Source organism: Pseudorasbora parva, chromosome 11, assembly GCF_024679245.1.
Source record: "Pseudorasbora parva isolate DD20220531a chromosome 11, ASM2467924v1, whole genome shotgun sequence".
Classification (NCBI taxonomy): domain Eukaryota; kingdom Metazoa; phylum Chordata; class Actinopteri; order Cypriniformes; family Gobionidae; genus Pseudorasbora; species Pseudorasbora parva.
Window position 1 is genome coordinate 46333197 of NC_090182.1, and position 19147 is coordinate 46352343.

Here is a 19147-nt window from a genome sequence, read left to right on the forward strand (position 1 = left end):
AACATTCTAAATTCACTTCCCATAATGTTTGAAAAATGACACAATGCAATGTTCCCTTAAAGGCCAGATTCCAGATTCAACTTTTTGAACAACTAGGCCCAGCACAAATTATTAATGCTCTTTCATATTATCATATTAGTATTTTTTTTTATGTTGTTTTGCATTTCTTTGCGGTTTTAATTGCATGCTGAAAGTCTGTAAATGCTTTGGAAATACTAATGCAAAAACATTTGTCATGCCAATAAAGCACCTTAAAACTAAAACTTCTTACTCTAGTCTCATAGACATAACATTATAGGACAGACACTGAAGGTTGTGTTAAAGGTCCTGTGGTGGTTATTGGTACTTTGCATAATGATCATCATATTCATGTTCTAAAGCACATCAAAAATGCCATGTTATTACATGAGCATAGCATAAACTTTAGCCTACTGTTATTGCGCTCTCTCTCTCTCTCTCTCTCTCTCTCTCTCTCTCTCTCTCTCTCTCTCTCTCTCTCTCTCTCTCTCTCTCTCTCTCTCTCTCTCTCGAACACACACACACACACACACACACACACACAGAGAGAGAGAGAGAGAGAGAGAGAGAGAGAGAGAGAGAGAGAGAGAGAGAGAGAGAGAGAGAGGTGTGTGTGTGCGTGTGTGTGCGTGTGTTGTTGGTGGTGGTGGTGTATGAACAGCATGGCCAACATCGCGGTCCAGCGGATCAAACGGGAGTTTAAAGAGGTTCTGAAAAGCGAAGAGGTTCGTTCAACACCTACACACATGTGTGCATTTCTCTTGACAGCTGTCAATCATGCCATATGACTCACACATGTGCATTAAATCAAATGAGATGATTGACGGATCACACACATGCCGCTGATCCGGTCCGAATCCGCTGCACCCGTGATTTGTCTCGTTCATTGAGATGTGCAGTTAAATGTGTGTTTGTGTTGTCAGGTAGGCGATTTGGGTAAATATTATGTTATGTATCTGTCCCGTTCAGGCCGAACCGCTTTTAAACGAGTCTAAACGAGCCATAACACATACCTGCGATTTTAATGTGCTTATTTAATCGATTCGTACGTGCTTATTGTGTTTATGTAGTGGTCTGGTGTGTATTCATGCGTGTTTATGGTGTTTTTATTAAAGGCCTGTGAGTGAGAGTGTGTGTGTGTGTGTGTGATTAGCCGCATGCTAACCGAAGGCCGGCTAGAGTGCTACATAAACACACTCATTTACGCTTACATTAGACGTTAGAACTATATTTAGTTATTTTAAGTTAATATTTGGGTTAATTTATGTGTGCTGACAGGTTTTTAAACTTTTATGGTAGTTTAGCCAAGAATGTGATGCATCGACAGAATCACAACAATGATAATTGGGATTATTATAATTTTATTACGAACATTAATGTTCATGAAAACCACAATTTGGGATTCCTTATTAATGTCTATTCTTTAAGTAAACGTGTGATGATGTACTAATGTGTGAATTGAGTGTTGTGTGAAACTTTTAACACAAGTCTGAACTTTAAAACTTTAGGACTATCTGAATTGACCAAATCTCTGCTCCTACATTAAGTATTCATTTAATTAAAATTTTAGATTTATTTGGGTATACAAATTATTGAGCTGTCAGTGCGGTTTTGTGAAGTTATCACAACTGTAGTCACAAATAAGTGCCAAAAATAGTATCACCATGGTACTCCATTAGCAATTTTCCTTCTGATACCACACTGTGCCATGATTTGACTGTATCCCAGCTAACATAAATGTTTTTGCTGGAATTGTTCATAACTTTGAGAGAACCTTTTAAGAATGTTTTTGCAACAGTTGCTTTTAAAGTTTTGACTTAATTTTGGAATCCTAATCCAGACATTTCTAGGCATGTTCTGCTCTTATTTTAGGGATGAAAGCAACCAATTCTGTGGAATGGATTTTTATTTTATTAAATATGTTTTGTTGACAAATTTTCCTGATGTTTATTTTTATTTTCACAGACGAGTAAAAACCAGATCAAGGTGGATTTAGTGGATGAGAATTTCACAGAACTGAGGGGGGAAATCGCAGGACCGCCTGACACACCTTATGAAGGCAAGAGAAAATGAATTATTCTGGTCTATTGACTGTGTTTTTGTCCTAGCCTACCTGAATCTCACACATACATATCAGGATATCTGCTCTTTTTAATGCCACACCTGCCAATGGCACCTACAAATAGTGATGGGGAGTCGACTCCAAAAGAGTCGATTCCTCGACTCTGAATAGCCCCAGAGTCGGGGTCGACTCCAGTACAGGAATCGACTCTCCGTGTCGACTCTGTTGTGTGTCCGAAATCGCTCGTTTACTGAATCTCTCATCTAAAATAGGCTGCATACATGGTAGGTGCGTGCACTAGAAGCGAGGAGTGAATGGAAAGAATTAAGAGAGCTGCGGCCCGCGAGGTAATACACTGCCCTTTCACACTAAGCGCTAAGCAAATGGTAGACGAACACTGTATATGAAATGATTGATTGCCTTCAGCTAATTCACACCTGCATGATTCCCTCGGTGTTGAACAGATTCTTAAACACCTCTGATTGGTCATTGTGTTCACGCGTTGAGCATGTATGTCTGTGATAGGCTACAATGGCTATTTGTGTATCCGTTTAAGCAGTTGGTAAAGAGCGTGAAAGATATCTATTTACAACATGTTTTTAAAGCGTTGATCATTGAAACCAATCACAAACATACATGTTGAGCGAGTGAACACAACGGCCAATCAGAGGTGTTTAAGAATCCGTTCAACAGCGCTCAAAATGCTTGAGGGAAATTCTGGTATCATCACTTAAAACATTTTTTGACAATACTAGGGCAGATGTACATTATTTGTAGTGTTATTATAAACTAGATCAGTGGTTTTCAAACCTGTCCTGGAGGACCCCCAGCCCTGCACATTTTATATGTCTCCCATATTTGGCACACCCACTTCAGGTCTTGCAGTCTCTACTAATGAGCTCATGAGTTGAATCAGGTGTGTTAGATGAAGGAGACATCTATGTGCAGGGCTGGGGGTCCTCCAGGACAGGTTTGAAAACCACTGAACTAGATGATACACCTGCTTAGTATTCCTCATGTAAGCATTTCTCATTTTTATAAAAATACCCCAAGCCAATTGAAAAACACATAATTCATGTTTAATCTGTAGAAGGGTTTCTCTCGGATGTTTATGTACACAACGTCGTCATTCGGAAGGGCAGGAGTTATGATCACACAATATGATTGACAGCTCTAGAGCGAATGAGCTCTTTGACTCATTACACACACACAGAAGGAAACGGTGCACACTCTGTACTGTGGATATGAACTGGTTAGAAATTATAATCTGTAAAGAACTGTAAAGAATAAATCTATTCTCAGACACCAATAACACACACACAGAGAACATCCATTCTTTTCTCTCTTCCGAAAGAGTTTTCTTCAGGGTTTACGGGTTTGCCACCACTCACACTTTAGTGCAACAGCAGCGCCTCGTGTAAGTAGCTCCATGTTGTTTCGATTCAAGACGACGCACTTTTGCTCAGTTTAATGGCACTCCGTGAGGAAAGGCAAAAAGGCTTTTGACTAGGGATGGGTTGATGAGCAAAAGTTCCTAACCTGTTGATTTTTGTTCATGGTATTCAGCTACAATTAAATGTTTTGCAATAAGACTTAGAATAAATGTGAATATCTAAGTGTTTTTTTTTAATCGAAATTAGGAATTGTTTAACAGAATCGAAATTGTTAATTCAAACAATTTCCAACCCTAGCGTTGTGCATTTTTCCTTACATTTCTTATGACTCCCAGCCCTATTTCTAAAACAGTTAATCATGACATTCCTTCAAAGGAGTCTCTAAAGGAGTCCCTCAGGGGTCTGTACTGCAACCCATTTTATTTCTCTTGTATATAAATAATATCTGTGATAACGTTCCCAATGCTAGGTATCATCTTTATACAGAGGAATTGTAATTTATTGTCATGCATCATGAACTCTTCAATACTTGAACTCAGTGTTTGATATTGTACAGCATCATCTAAGTCGACTTAAACAAAAAATGTATGCTATTTTCAAACTCCAAAGCTCTACCAATGAATCTTCCGGATATTACATCCTCCCAGGGAACATTTTTATTGTGCATTAATGTCAAATCTCTAAAATCTTCCAGTTCTAACATTGGAAAAACAATAAGTTGTGAAGTCTAAATGCATGCACTTGTTTATTTGATGTTTCTAAACATTTCAGATGACATGACATGCATTCATGAGTAGATATTTACACTGATATGATGTTGATTTCATAAATTGTTTTGATTGTATGTGACTTCCTGTCTTTTCCTGTTTTATAGGTGGCAGATATCAGCTAGAAATTAAAATTCCAGAGACGTATCCATTTAATCCACCAAAGGTGAGTAACGAGAGCAGTGTGTGTGTGTGTGTGAACATTAAAGGGGGGGTGAAACACTCAGTTTCAGTCAGTGTCATGTCAATCTTGAGTACCTATAGAGTAGCATTGCATCCTGCATATCTCCGAAAAGTCTTTATTTTTTTAATAATTATATAAGAAAGATGCGCTGTTCCGAGTCTTTCCGAAAAAAGCCGAGCGGGTGGGGGCGTGTCGTGTGAGCGGAGCTAAATAATGACGTGTGCAGCAGCGCGCTGCTATTGTGTTGAGTCGAGTGCGTCATCCCTAACAGTGGGAAAAAAACTTTATTCAAAATAAAAATATGGCTTTTAATCAGATACAGCCATACATCTATGATCCGGAATCAGACCCAGAGGCTGCAGTTGAACAGGAGCAGCAGCAAAAACGACTAGAGCAGGACGTCTGTATGTGGTACAAGTTATACACTAACTATATAATAAGCTTAGCGGCTTGTGTTATTTACATATTTATACTTGAATTATATCGTCGTATTTTTGTCTTTGAAGGTGTACATGTGGGAAGTGCAGTTGTGCACGTGTGTGTGTGTGTTTACGCGTGGTTTGTGTAGACAGTAAGCGGACTGGCTAAGTTAGTGTTTACATAGAAAGACACGGAATAGTAGCGCATTTGAATGAAGAAGCGCGCTTATTTAGTTCAACATATTTCCCCACTCTTTGTGTATTGTTGTTTGGAGTGCTTTTACAATACACAAACATAAAGTTACACATATAGTGGCCAGCTAAACAAATGTACACGCACTACACATCGCATGCTTCATTGATCAATTAACTATACGTGATCATGTTTGGGCTACTTGATGAGCATAGGCAAAAACACAGACATTTGAAGCAGTCTCACTCACCGCCCGCGGTTCTAACGTTGGGACCTTTATCGTTGGGACTGCTCCATCCTTCAGCATTAGGCGATTGGAAAATCCGGCGTCGAGCTGGGCCTTGTTTATGAAACAGTCGGCACCGAAATGCAGCGAACAGATATAAACATTCGCGCAACTCAGTTGCTGATCCGGAAAAGCAAATTCCATCCACTGTTGCCTTACCGCGGGGTTTTTGGTGAATCTGTGCAGGACTGTCTTGGTCTGGCAACCAAAAACGCACTTTTTTGATGTCATTGTTAATTGTGCTCATCACCTGTGCAGCGCAGCCTACGAGCCAGCGCTTTGATGGGCGTAGCCTGTTGCTTTCGCTCTCTCCCTCTCTCTCTCTCACGCGCTTCCGGTAGAATTGTCCGTAAGGCCCATACAAGGAAATTCCGCCCCCATTAACGTCAAAGGGGACGCATGATCGCAAAAAACTTGCCGAAACTTATGACTAACCGGAAGTAGTATTTTTGACAAAGAAATACTCCCATCAAACGTCCACCTTAACTTTTGAAACTTTGTCTATGTTTAGTATGGGATTCCAAGTCTTTAACAGTGTAAAAAGATCAGTATGCATGAAACAGCATTTCACCCCCCCTTTAATGTTAGCAAAATTAATGAAGATATTAATGCAGATATTTGTTCTTGTTTTAAGCACCTTTAATTTATATCTGAATTAATTTAGCTTCTCAAGTAAATTAATGTTTAGATATTTCAACTGGAAAACAAGACATTCATTATTTTAGAAGATACTTTTTCTAAGTTGGAATAAATGTCTTTGTGAACACCTTGCATCACACACTTGAAAGTTGAATGTTCCCGCACACAACCACAGAAAACAAGATGCATGCGGTTGACAACAGAATTTGATGTATCATCTAATTTACAACTGCAGAGCCACATCTAACTGTGCGTTCACACTAAGCCTGCAGCACTCCTTTAAATAACTGAAGCCTCCGCGCCTCAATCGCCCCCCGGTGGCAGGTCCCAGTATAGCCGCCCCTCCGTGGATTCTAAAGCCCCGTTTCCACCAAAATTACCCGGAACAATTTGTACCAGGAACACCAGCTTTGATCACAGGAATAAATCATCATTTAAAGTATAATAAATTGAAAACCAAATATTTTAAATTGTAAAATATATCACAATATAAAAAAAAATCTGTATTTTTGCAGGCTTGATGAGCAGAAGAAACTTCTTTCAAAAACATTACAAATAGTAATGTGTCCAAACTTGTGGCCTGTACTGTATATATATATATAGCTCAAATTGAGTAAAGAGCACTTTTTACAACTTACCAGATTGTTCGACCTGCTCACTCACTTTCTTCCAAGCAAGATCCTTTTTATCTGTCTATAAAGTATGAAGATGTATAATACAGCTCCGGGTATCCACATAAGATTTTGTCCTCATTGCTGTCACTACTAGAGCAAGCTCCTGATTGGTTAACGCGGCGCGAATATCTACCAAAGTTCAGATTTTTCAACTCGCCCGAAATGCTCAGTTCTTGCAGCAGAATGTCTATTCGCATATTTGCATTGATTTAACATGTACATCACTTGCACTTAATGCTTCATTCGTGTCTGGTGTGAACACACCATAAAAAAAGCTTCTTTACCTGCTTATTCTTCTACTTCTGTTGGCTGTGCAAGCAATCAACTTCAGAGTGTGCTGTAGATTTGAGTGTAGATATTTATTGCAACGAGCTGAATTAATTCGCACTTTAGATGCATTTTATGTTCATATTGTGATTCCGTAAATTGAAACTGAATCATATTGTTGTGTTGACACTGTCTCTCTTCATGTATTAATTCTATTTGTCACTGATGTATTTCAGGTTCGGTTTATAACAAAGATCTGGCATCCCAACATCAGCTCAGTAACAGGTGCCATTTGCTTGGACATCCTGAAGGACCAGTGGTAAGATCTTACTGAACACACTCTTTGGGCCCTATCATACACCCGGGTCAATGCGACGCAAAGGTTTGCTAGTTTCAGTCTGACTTCTCATGTTCATTTCCAACTCCTCCTTGTTTAAATATCAAATACACTGATGTATCTGTTCACCCATCAGAGAGTGCGTGTCGTGTGTGTGTGTGTGTGTTCCCCCATGGGCGTCTGGTCTAAACCAGGTGTGTTCAGGACCGTTGTTGGAGCGTTGCTATTGTGAGAAACTGAAAACCACTGACCATTGACCAACACACACCTGCTCTAAAGTCAATAGTAAAAGTATTTCTGTTATTAAAGGGTGTGTTAGTAATAACTTTAGTTTAAATAATTAAAAATATAAGGATTCCTCTCTGGAGATGGGTTCAGTCTTTCCGCTCACATGTAAATAGCGCAATGATGTGAGAGCAACTGGCTTTTAAAGGGAAAGGGAGATGAGAGTCTTGATTGGTTTATTGCAAGTTATGCCCAAAACACATCCATAACTCTTTAAGAGACGAGGGACGACCCTTTTGGATCAGCGCCGGGCGCACTAACCATTTGTCCCGTCTTTAAACTAGCAAAAGTGAATTTGGACACAGCCGAAGTGCAACGGTGAACATGGTTATGGAAATTTTAAGGCATGGCTTAACATTAATTGTTAATAACCAATGTCTTATTAAGGAAAGCTTCAAGGAACAAGTTCTGCTTGGTTAGACGCATTATTAAAATAAGTTTCAGAGAATATTAAGTTCTACTCGATCTCATCGAAACTAGATAACAAGAATAGAGTCTAGTTCAGAGAAACTGTAAAAGAGGAAACTTCTGCCCGACAACAGGCAGATACAGAGTGTATTAATATTATATGTCATGCTATGTTAATGCGTTTATGATACGTGAATTTTGTGAATCCTCCGTTTGCAAGCTGCAAAAGAGAATAAAGAGGAAGTTGAGGACGGCAGCTTGTGGGTGCGAGGGTGATGGTATAAAACTTTCAGACACAGACACTCTCTGAAAGCTCAGTGATGAACGCCTTTTTTGCAAGAAATAAACAATTCTTAAACCTTTAAATACTTCTCTGAATCCTAATTACGTTGAGATAAAATAATTTCCACCACAACACTGAAACGGATTAAATCTCTGGTGTGTGTGTGTGTGTGTGTGTGTGTGTGTGTGTGTGTGTGTGTGTGTGTGTGTGTGTGTGTGTGTGTTTCAGGGCGGCAGCCATGACCCTCCGAACAGTGTTACTTTCACTACAGGCTCTTCTGGCCGCAGCTGAACCAGACGATCCACAAGACGCTGTAGTCGCCAATCAGGTATATGTGAGCTTGTGTTGGCAATGTGCAACAAATGTGGTCGTACAAATATTACAGCTAAAATCTCTAGTGGTAAAGTGTTTCTGTAATGTTCAGAGTCCCCATGGGTCCTTAAAGGGTTCCACAGCGCTGGGAAGATGAATCTGTATTTAAACTGGGCCATTAATGTAGTAGAAATGTGAAATTATTTTTGAATTTGGTGCCTTTTAGACTGAGAAAAGACAGAAAATGTATTTTTGTCTCATGGGGATGAAAGACTACAATTCCCAGAATGCTTCGCTGCTCTGTGAGGCCACTCCCAAAGCCACCGCTACTGGATTACAGTGACTGGGATAGAGAACAGACACTACAATTAAATACTGAACGTGTCTGTTCAAAATAACGATCGAGTCGCCGCGTGAGTCTCACAGCACTAACGCTGCAGGAGTCAAGAGTACATTTAACGTCATAAATGAGCTGATGAGCTCTCGTGATGAGAGCTGAGGTAATCGCGACTACACTCGCGGCATACATTCACAACGCGTGTTCAGTCTGGCGCGTTTCAGTTCATGCCTTTGCAAGCTTAACTTTCATAGAAATTAATTTGAGAAGTTAAAACACTTACATTGCTCACCATATCTCCGTTTACATGAATGCCTGCAGCTGAGCTGAGCTGTGAGTGCGATCCATAGACCGTAAAAAAATGGTCGCTTTTCCGCTTATCGGATTTGAAGCTTTCAGACGGCCTGCACGGCGCTGACATTTCAGGACAGAGTCTGCGCAGTAGAGAGCAGGAAGTACAGTCGCAATATCAAAAGCCCGCCCACACTCACAGATGCAGAACAATTAATTATGTTGGTGTGTAATAAACAGTTAAAGCTAAATCTCCAATCTGCTCCCAAAAATCCAGAAAAAAGTCCGTTAGTGCCTCAGTGACAACTTCACTCAGAGAAGCCGCCGATCTCAGCTGTCAATCATGACGCCACACACGCGTTTTTATAGCATCAAATAGCAAACTTAAACTTAAATTATTTTAAAAACGAACACTTGAAATGAAATCATAATGATAACTGCCTTCAATGACATAAACTAGCTTTGGGGGAAAATATTTGAAGTAGGCATGTGCCGATATCAATTTTTCATGTTGCGATTAATTGCTGAAGTTTTATCACGATATACGATATTATCACGATATTGAAATAAGTTGCAAAAAAAAGTGTTGCCATAGCATAACAGCTTTAAGAACTATTTTTGTAAGAACAAAAATAACTGAATATTTAAATACAATAATGCACCAAAAATATATACAGATCTGGAAAAAAATTAAGAGACGCCTCATTGAGAAATCAATGTTAAGTGGTCTCTTGATATTTTTCAGAGCTGTAAAAGTACAATTTTCAAACAGATTAAAGTGCAAAAGAATTAGGCTATAAAGAACAACAGGTAGGCTTACAAATTACAATAAGGTCTCATTATTTAATGCATTAATTAAGATTGAGCAACAGCTACATTTGGTACAGAAAGTATAATGTGTTTGGTAATGTTAGTTAAGAAATACTGATCATTGTTAGTTTTATCTTAGGTCCATTAAAAGTTATTTTGATTTTGATTTTAATGTTATTAAAAAGTAACTAAGAAATTAACATAGAATGATTAATTCTTTATAAGTATTTTTCATTGTCAGTTTGGTAAAAATGAATTAACATGTTAACTAATGAAGTCGTATCTCAAAGTTATACTGAACAATAACAAATAATCAGAACAGTTCTAATCATTAGGGCATGTTGTAGTCCAGATTAAAACATAAAAATGTTTAAATTTGAAAATAAATAGCCTATTAAGTCTTTAAGTATTAAGTATTTGGTGCTGTGATGAACAACATTTAGATTACAAAAACGAACGGCTGTTTTAAAAACTACACGCGTTTTTTGTTTGTTTGCTGGTTTCCGGGGTAACCGCTGCATTCTGCAGTTCATCAGCGCCCTCTGCTGTCACTGAGCGGCACTTCAGCAGCGCGTCTCCTTCACCGGTTCAGTCATGTGCAAACGCACGTTGGGCTTGTTTATATCTGAGCGCGTGTCCCTTTGATGCAGAATACAGCGGTGTTGAGCATTTATACGGTTGATGGGCAAAGTATTCTTGAGTGCATTATAAAAAAATTATAAATTGTTAATAAATTATTATTTACGATATTTTAAAGTGCCCACGATAACAATATCGTGCATATTCATTATCGTGATAAATCGCATTATCGAAAATCGGCACATGTCTAATTTGAAGTGTAATTTGATTGTTTAGTTTTCCTCGCGTCCATTAGAAAACACAGAGGGGCGGCTATACTGGGACCGGTCACCGGGGGGCGATCGAGGCGCGGAGGCTTCAGTTTCTGAGAGGGATGCTGCAGGCTTGGTGCGATCCCACCGACCATGCGTTGGTTGAAAACATGCGGAAATAGATCCCTCTGCTGGCTATAGACTTTAGCTTTTAGCCAAAAATTCCTACGATGATGCAAATATCGTCAATTTGCATCATCGGGGGAATTTTTCCAGAAATAAAATGCATAAATCTCTCGTCTCAGGGGGATATGAGGGGGGAAAGCACAATCATTTGAATATACTCCAGGGTTTCTAGTGATACAAGGCCATATGCTAATCGCTGAAGTAACCCTTTAAAGGTATAGTTCACCCAAAGGTATCTGCGTACCCCCAGGGCATCGATGGTGTGTTTGTTTCTTCAGCAGAACACAAATGAAGATTTTTAACTCCAACCGTTGCTCGTATAATGTCAATGGGGTCTAATTCTAATTTAATTTTTGGATGAGCTATCCCTTTAAAGTCAGCATGACACTGAAGTTCTGCCAGTCTTTTCTTCTCCATTGTGCCGTATATTTGAGTGAAATGCTTCTCAAACAAGAACAAATGTAGGATCAGAGAAGAGATGAGGGATGGAAAGATATTCTGATTCAAGATTACCAGGAACATGAATTCAAAACAATAATGACGTGCACGGATAAATCAATTAGAATAGATACAGTAATATTCAGTATTTAAAAAAACAAAACAAGAATTGTCTATTTTGATTTCATGGTAACTTTAAAAACTCTTAAAACATTAAATGCGGGGACAGAAAGACAGGAGTCGGGATGCTCGATGTATAATGCTACAAAAGATAATATTTCAAATAAATGCTGTTCTTTTGAGCTTTCTATTCATCAAAGATCCTCAAGAAAAACTTTTATCCACACTTTTATTTTTCCACAGAAATATGACCACTAATAATAATCATAACTGTGTTGATCCTCATATGAGAGTGATTAGTGAAGGATCATGTGACACTGAAGACTGGAGTAATGATGATGAATTCAGCTTTGATCACAGGAATAAATCACACTTTACTATTCTGTCTTGGCCAAAATTATTGGAATCCTAAATGTAAATATGATCAAAGATAGCTGTAAATATAAATAAATCTGCATCTTAAATTTAAAAAAATGTGCAAAAACCTAACCTTTCATTGAAGTAAAATAATTAAAAATGGGGAGTAAATCACATTATGAAAAATGCTTTTCTCCAAAACACGTTGGACAAAATTATTTGCACCCTTTTATGAAATACTTTTTGCAACCTCCTTTTCCCAAGATAACGGCTCTGAGTCTTCTTCTATAATGCCGGATGAGTTTGGAGGACATGAGATCAGATATCATTCCTCCACACTAAATCTCTCCAGATCTGTGTCAGTGCTTCTTCTCTTCAGTCCATCACTCATTCTCTATAGGGTTCAGGTCAGGGGACTCGGATGATCTTGGCAAAGCTTCATTTTGTGCTCATTGACACATTTGTGTGTTGATTTTGATGTTTGTTTTGGATCATTGTCCTGATGGAGATCCAACCACGGCCCGTTATATAAGATTTCTAGCAGAGGTCGTCAGGTTTTGATTTTATATCTGCTGGTGTTTGCTAGAATCCATTATACCATGAGTCTGAACAAGATGTCCAGGACCTCCAGCAAAAAAAAAGGCCCACAACATTAAAGGTCCAGTGGTATCTTAACATGGGGTACTTTTTATTTTACCCATCTGGTGGATTTACTGCCAAAAAGCTCTTTTTTTTTTGTTGTATCTGACCACAGAAGCAGGTCCAACTGAATATGCTGGAGTTTGTTTCTGGATGAGCGAGGAGGATTTTTCTTGAATCCCTCCCAAACAACGTGTGGTGATGTAGGGGTTGTTAGATTGTTTTTTAAAGGCTTTTTGACCCCAAAACCCAACTAATCTCTGTGATTCTCCATCTGTGATCCTTGGAGAGTCTTTGCTCACTCAAACATTCCTCCTCGTCGTGCATTAGGACGACACACACACACACACACACACACTTCTTTCAGGCAGATTCGTACCATCTTTAGTTAAATGGAGCTTCTTAATTATTGCCCTGAGGGTGGAAATGGGATTGTCAATGCTTTAGCTATTTTCCTTTAGCTACTATCTATTTTGTGAAGCTCAACAATCTTTTGCTGCACATCAGAACTATATTATGTGCTTTTACTCATTGAGATTAATGGTTTAGGGAAGGGAATTTGGCCTTTGTGGCTCCTCATATTTATACTCCTGTAGAACGTCATAGCTGGACAATTTCATGCTCCTTGTCACCCTGGGGTGCTAAACAATGTAAATATTACTGGGAATATACTTCAGAGATATTTTACTCATAAAATATTCCAGGGGTGGCAGTAATCATGGCCAACGTGTTTTGGATTAAAGCTTTATTTTATAACGTGATTTACCCCCCACTGTTAATTATTTTACTTCAATGAATGGTTAGGTTTTTGTGAATTTTTTTAAATGATAGATCAAAAGGATAAACAATGTAGATTTATGTTTACAGCCATCTTTGATCATATTTAACAGAGGTGCCAATAATTTTGGCCATGACTATATTTCACATAGAGAACACCTGATATTATTTTTTACTGTGTTTATGATCAAATAAATGCAGCTTTGGTGAGCAGAAGAGACAGAAGAGAGCCCTCAAACTTTTGAGCAGTACTGGTACCATCATAGTTTTGCATGTATGACTGACATTCGGAAAGTGATCTGCTTGAAAAAGAGGGACTAACTATACACACATTCACCAGCTAATATAAGTAAACAAGCGTGAGATTTTAGTCTGGTGGGGGGTTCTGATGGATGGAGGTTGATTTTATTTTGGGTGTCAGACCAATATGAGGTCACTTCCTCTTTCCCTCTGTTTCCTGTCTCCCAGTATAAACAGAACCCAGAGATGTTCAAACAGACGGCTCGACTCTGGTCACATGTTTACGCCGGAGCTCCCGTCTCCAGTCTGGACTACACACGCAAAATAGACAAACTCTGCGCTATGGGCTTTGAGAAAGTAAGTGAATAAACACACACATTTACTAAACCCACAGCAGGTTCACAGGATGTACATCACATTTCTTGGAGTGTTTTTCAAGTTGAACTAGAATTGTCACAAACCACTCCCAGCCAACAAACAAACGAACGTTTTGGTAACGTGTCCTTTAAGTTATAAAAACATGATTTATCAATTTCTCTGGATGTTCAAAAAATGCTTTTTTTATTGGTTAAGTGAACGTTAAACGTTAAAATCAAAATGAAAGTTGTTTAGCTTTTAGTATGACTGAGCAATTAAAGGGGGGGTGAAATGCTGTTTCATGCATACTGATCTTTTTACACTGTTAAAGACTTGGAATCCCATACTAAACATAGACAAAGTTTCAAAAGTTAAGGTGGACGTTTGATGGGAGTATTTCTTTGTCAAAAATACTACTTCCGGTTAGTCATAAGTTTCGGCAAGTTTTTTGAGATCATGCGTCCCCTTTGACGTTAATGGGGGCGGAATTTCCTTGTATGGGCCTTACGGACAATTCTACCGGAAGCGCGTGAGAGAGAGAGAGAGAGAGAGAGAGAGAGAGAGAGAGAGAGAGAGAGAGAGAGGGAGAGAGCGAAAGCAACAGGCTATGCCCATCAAAGCGCTGGCTCGTAGGCTGCTGCACAGGTGATGAGCACAATTAACAATGTCACCAAAAAAATGCGTTTTTGGTTGCCAGACCAAGACAGTCCTGCACAGATTCCCCAAAAACCCCGCGGTAAGGCAACAGTGGATGAAATTTGCTTTTCCGGATCAGCAACTGAGTTGCGCGAATGTTTATATCTGTTCGCTGCATTTCGGTGCCGACTGTTTCATAAACAAGGCCCAGCTCGACACAGGATTTTCCCGATCGCCTAATGCTGAAGGATGGAGCAGTCCCAACGATAAAGGTCCCAACGTTAGAACCGCGGGCGGTGAGTGAGACTGCTTCAAATGTCTGTGTTATTGCCAATGCTCATCAAGTAGCCCAAACATGATCACGTATAGTTAATTGATCAATGGAGCATGCGATGTGTAGTGCGTGTACATTTGTTTAGCTGGCCACTATATGTGTCACTTTATGTTTGTGTATTGTAAAAGCACTCCAAACAACAATACACAAAGAGTGGGGAAATATGTTGAACTAAATAAGCGCGCTTCTTCATTCAAATGCGCTACTATTCCGTGTCTTTCTATGTAAACACTAACTTAGCCAGTCCGCTTACTGTCTACACAAACCACGCGTAAACACACACACACACGTGCACAACTGCACTTCCCACATGTACACCTTCAAAGACAAAAATACGACGATATAATTCAAGTATAAATATGTAAATAACACAAGCCGCTCAGCATATTATATAGTTAGTGTATAACTTGTACCACATAGAGACGTCCTGCTCTAGTCGTTTTTGCTGCTGCTCCTGTTCAACTGCAGCCTCTGGGTCTGATTCCGGATCATAGATGTATGGCTGTATCTGATTAAAAGCCATATTTTTATTTTGAATAAAGTTTTTTTCCCGCTGTTAGGGATGACACAGCTTTACGACGCACTCGACTCAACACAATAACAGCAGCGGGCACACGTCATTATTTAGCTCCGCTCACACGATACGCCCCCACCCGCTCTGCTTTTTTCGGAAAGACTCGGAACAGCGCATCTTTCTTATATAATTATTTTTAAAAAAAAGACTTTTCGGAGATATGCAGGATGCAATGCTACTCTATAGGTACTCAAGATTGACATGACACTGACTGAAACTGAGTGTTTCACCCCCCCTTTAAAAAAAATGTTGGTTAATGTTTTTTTTCAAAAGAGTAAAAAATATGTGTGAATCAAAGACTTAAAGAATATGGAGGCTGGACATGAGCGGAGCTTAGGTGACGGATAAACGGCTATCCACCTGTCACTCAAAGTGGCCACGCCCTTAATTATATAGAACTTTAAGGCTTTATATAATGCAAACGAATGAGTTCACAGTCGTCAAGAAGGGCAACATTAGCCGTATAGACCAAACCAAAATTTGTACCAGGCTGTAAACATGTTTTTTTCTGCTGTAAAGTTGGGCATTTTAACATGGGGCTCAATGAGAATCTGCTCCTTCTGGAGCCGCTCTAGTGGCCAGACGATGAACTGCAGGTTAAGTCACTTCAGTATTGACTTCAAGAGGAACTGGCGGAGGTTGACACTTGGTGTGAACGCACACAGTGCTCCATCTACTGTATGTGAATACATGTGCGTCGGAAGCAAATATGAAGTGGGTGGGTCAGTAGCAGCTAAGACAAAATATGATAGGTGGTTAAATTGTTTAGCGGGGGGTCTGGCGGTTCTCCCCCAGAAAAAAAATGATTTCATAGGTGTGATTTCCTGCATTATGGTGCGTTTTAGATCCCTTTCCTATACCAAAAAAGACCTCAAACCAGTCAATACCAATAGTCTAATAAAAAGGCTATTCATTTAACTGCCATAGAAATCAACAGTTTCACAGATAATGATAATGACCAAGTTGCATGTTTTTTATGCTCCGTATCCAGACAGAAAAAGTGCCGTTTACTAAACGTACCAGCAGCCGTATCACCCTGTAGCCCAAGACGTGTTTCCCACTGAAGCTAAGCAGGGCTGAGCCTGGTCAGTACCTGGACGGGAGACCAACTGGGAAAACCAGGAGCTGCTGGTAGAGGTGTTAGTGAGGCCAGCAGGGGGCGCTCACCCTGTGGTCTGTGTGGGTCCTAACGCCCTAGTATAGTGATGGGGACACTATACTGACAAAAGAGCACCGTCCTTCAGATGAGACGTTAAACCGACTCTCTGTGGTCATTAAAAATCCCAGGATGTTCTTCGATAAAGAGTAGGGGTGTAACCCCGGCATCCTGGCCAAATTTGCCCACTGGCCTCTGTCCATCATGGCCTCCTAATCTTCCCCCTATCCTGATTGGCTTAATCACTCGGTCTCCTCTCCACCAATCAGCTGGTGTGTGGTGAGCGTTCTGGCGCAATATGGCTGCCGTCGCATCATCCAGGTGTGTGCTGCACATTGGTGGTGGTTGAGGAGATTCCCCCTTCTATGTAAAGCGCTTTGAGTGCCTAGAAAAGCGCTATATAAATGTAATGAATTATAAATTAAAATTATTAAACGTAGGGGTAAGACGCATGGCATTAATCTTTGACGCATATCGAGAGCATAGGTTCGATTCCGCCTTTTGCCACACTCGCTCTATTCCCTTTCCCCATCACATAACAGATGGCAAAGGTATTTATTTTCAATAAAAAAATAGAAAATAGTAGAAAAGGGGAAATAAATCATTTAACGTGTTTAATAATAAGTTTCTCGGTTAAGGGGTAGTCATTGTAAGCATACATGTGCTGAATAAGAGACGATAAAAGTGAGTGTGTCCAATATCATTGGTCTTAAAAAGTGGGTGGATCTTGTCCCACACACACACACACACTGGTCCCGACGCCCATGTGTGAATACTCGACTTGCCATTTTGATTTAGGCTTTTTCTGTGTGCATTTGCCGTTAAGGCACGCAACCGAAGGCTACTATGCTTATCCGTGTTGCCACAGATAGCATCCTGTCTGTAAAATTCAGTTCTCTTTCACGGCTTATCACGTTTTTCATATTTCTTTTCAATATAAAGGACATGCCACATTAACATTAACAACACAGAGCTGATCTGTGTTGATGTGTCTAATTGTTTGATCGATAATTTGTAGTTAAATGGTGAGAGACCTGGCAAGGTCCCAACCAATGCTCTAGTTCAGCGGTTCCCAAACCTGTCCTGGAGGACCCCCAGCCCTGCACATAGATGTCTCCTTCATCTAACACACCTGATTCAACTCATGAGCTCATTAGTAGAGAGACTGCAAGACCTGAAGTGGGTGTGCCAAATATGGGAGACTGTGCGGGGCTGGGGGTCCTCCAGGACAGGTTTGAAAACCACTGATCTAGGGTAAGGCCAAATGCCATTCCTCCTTAAAAACACATTTAAATAGACTCTCAGGAAATAGTTACATGTCACCATAAGCGTGATTATGGCATGGCAGTCAGTTTAAATAATAATGAATAGCCTATTGCCTTACCAATACCTAATGCAGCAAAACATACGTTTTCTGCACTAATGTGATATTGCACACTATTTAGGAGGTGTAGTAATTGTGAAACAAGTATTTCCTTCCCTCAGAATCTCATCTTTTCCTCTCTGCAGAACGCTGTAATAGTGGCGCTGTCGTCGAAATCCTGGGACGTGGAGACGGCGACAGAACTGTTGCTCAGCAACTGAGTCCGTCCTGAGGGGCCAAAGCACCTTATCTGACACAATCCCACCCTAAAATCTTCTCCTTTTCCTTCTTCACAAACCCTGCTCTCTCTCTCTTTCTCTTTATCCCCCTGGAATGTCTCCATCTTTTCCATTCCTTTATTTAAAATAGTTCATCCCGAACTGAAAGCATCATGTTTATGTTGTTCTAAACATGTATTTCTTCAGTAGGAGACGTTTAGCTGAATGTTCACGCTGCTCTGTCTCTATACAAGGAAAGGGGCTGGTAATTTTGCAGTAAAAATGTAGGTTTGGAACAACATGAGCATAAGTAAAAGATCATTTTCCTTTCATTTTTTGGGTGAACTTACTGTGAACTTTTCTATCTCTTTATTTTGTTTACTTATTTTGGTTTGGATGTGCCTTTTTTCTTTATTTCTTTCTCTCTTATAATTTTCATCATCATCATCATCATCATCTTTTCCCTCCGAACAATCTTACTGTAGCCCCGCCCCCTCATGCACACACCCAATCAGCACTGCAGTGCTTCTCCCTCCCGCACAATCATTGGCCCAGTTTTAAATCTACAGAGTGTCAAAAATGGTACCTTCACTTCACAGATGTTAATCTCAAACATTCAAGACTGGAAAACACACACACACACACACACACAAACACACACACATGCAAATATACTAAAGACAAGAGTTCATCTGTAAATAAAGCTATTAAAGTCTGTATAAATTAAAGCAATGTGGCAATGCCTTTATTTATTATTGCTTTGTGGAATAGTGAAATAAACGCTAGTTTCATGGCTGAGCATTTAATGTTTGGATGATCTGTGTTTTGAATTGACTGCAGGTTCTTTGAACACAAAAACATACAAAGGGCATAGATGTCTTGAAAAAAGAATAATAATAATTAAATAAATAAAAATAATATATATTTATATATATACACAGACACACACACACACA

At 39.6% G+C, this 19147-nt stretch overlaps 1 protein-coding gene across 2 annotated transcripts; it reads left to right on the forward strand.

Annotated features, from left to right (window-relative positions):
- The first annotated feature begins 585 nt into the window (after nucleotides 1-585).
- Nucleotides 586-18992, forward strand: ube2ka (ubiquitin-conjugating enzyme E2Ka (UBC1 homolog, yeast)). 2 transcript variants are annotated; one of them, XM_067458121.1, is made up of 7 exons: nucleotides 586-743; nucleotides 1984-2077; nucleotides 4349-4407; nucleotides 7140-7222; nucleotides 8445-8544; nucleotides 13782-13910; nucleotides 18120-18992. In XM_067458121.1, exons 1-7 carry the CDS (start codon nucleotides 672-674, stop codon nucleotides 18192-18194), a joined length of 612 nt encoding a protein of 203 aa, XP_067314222.1. In that variant the 5' UTR covers nucleotides 586-671; the 3' UTR covers nucleotides 18195-18992. The 2 variants fall into 2 exon arrangements, with proteins under 2 accessions (XP_067314222.1, XP_067314225.1); XM_067458124.1 differs by lacking the exon at nucleotides 586-743 and adding an exon at nucleotides 814-941.
- Nucleotides 18993-19147: the final 155 nt, after the last annotated feature.

What these genes read in the sequence shown, in the direction of transcription:
- ube2ka (XM_067458121.1), top strand. Translation starts at nt 672, where the DNA reads ATGAACAGCATGGCCAACATCGCGGTCCAGCGGATCAAACGGGAGTTT. An exon ending in AGGTTCTGAAAAGCGAAGAG is followed by an intron (nt 744 to 1,983) that starts GTTCGTTCAACA and finishes TTATTTTCACAG; the next exon opens with ACGAGTAAAAACCAGATCAA. An exon ending in GCCTGACACACCTTATGAAG is followed by an intron (nt 2,078 to 4,348) that starts GCAAGAGAAAAT and finishes CCTGTTTTATAG; the next exon opens with GTGGCAGATATCAGCTAGAA.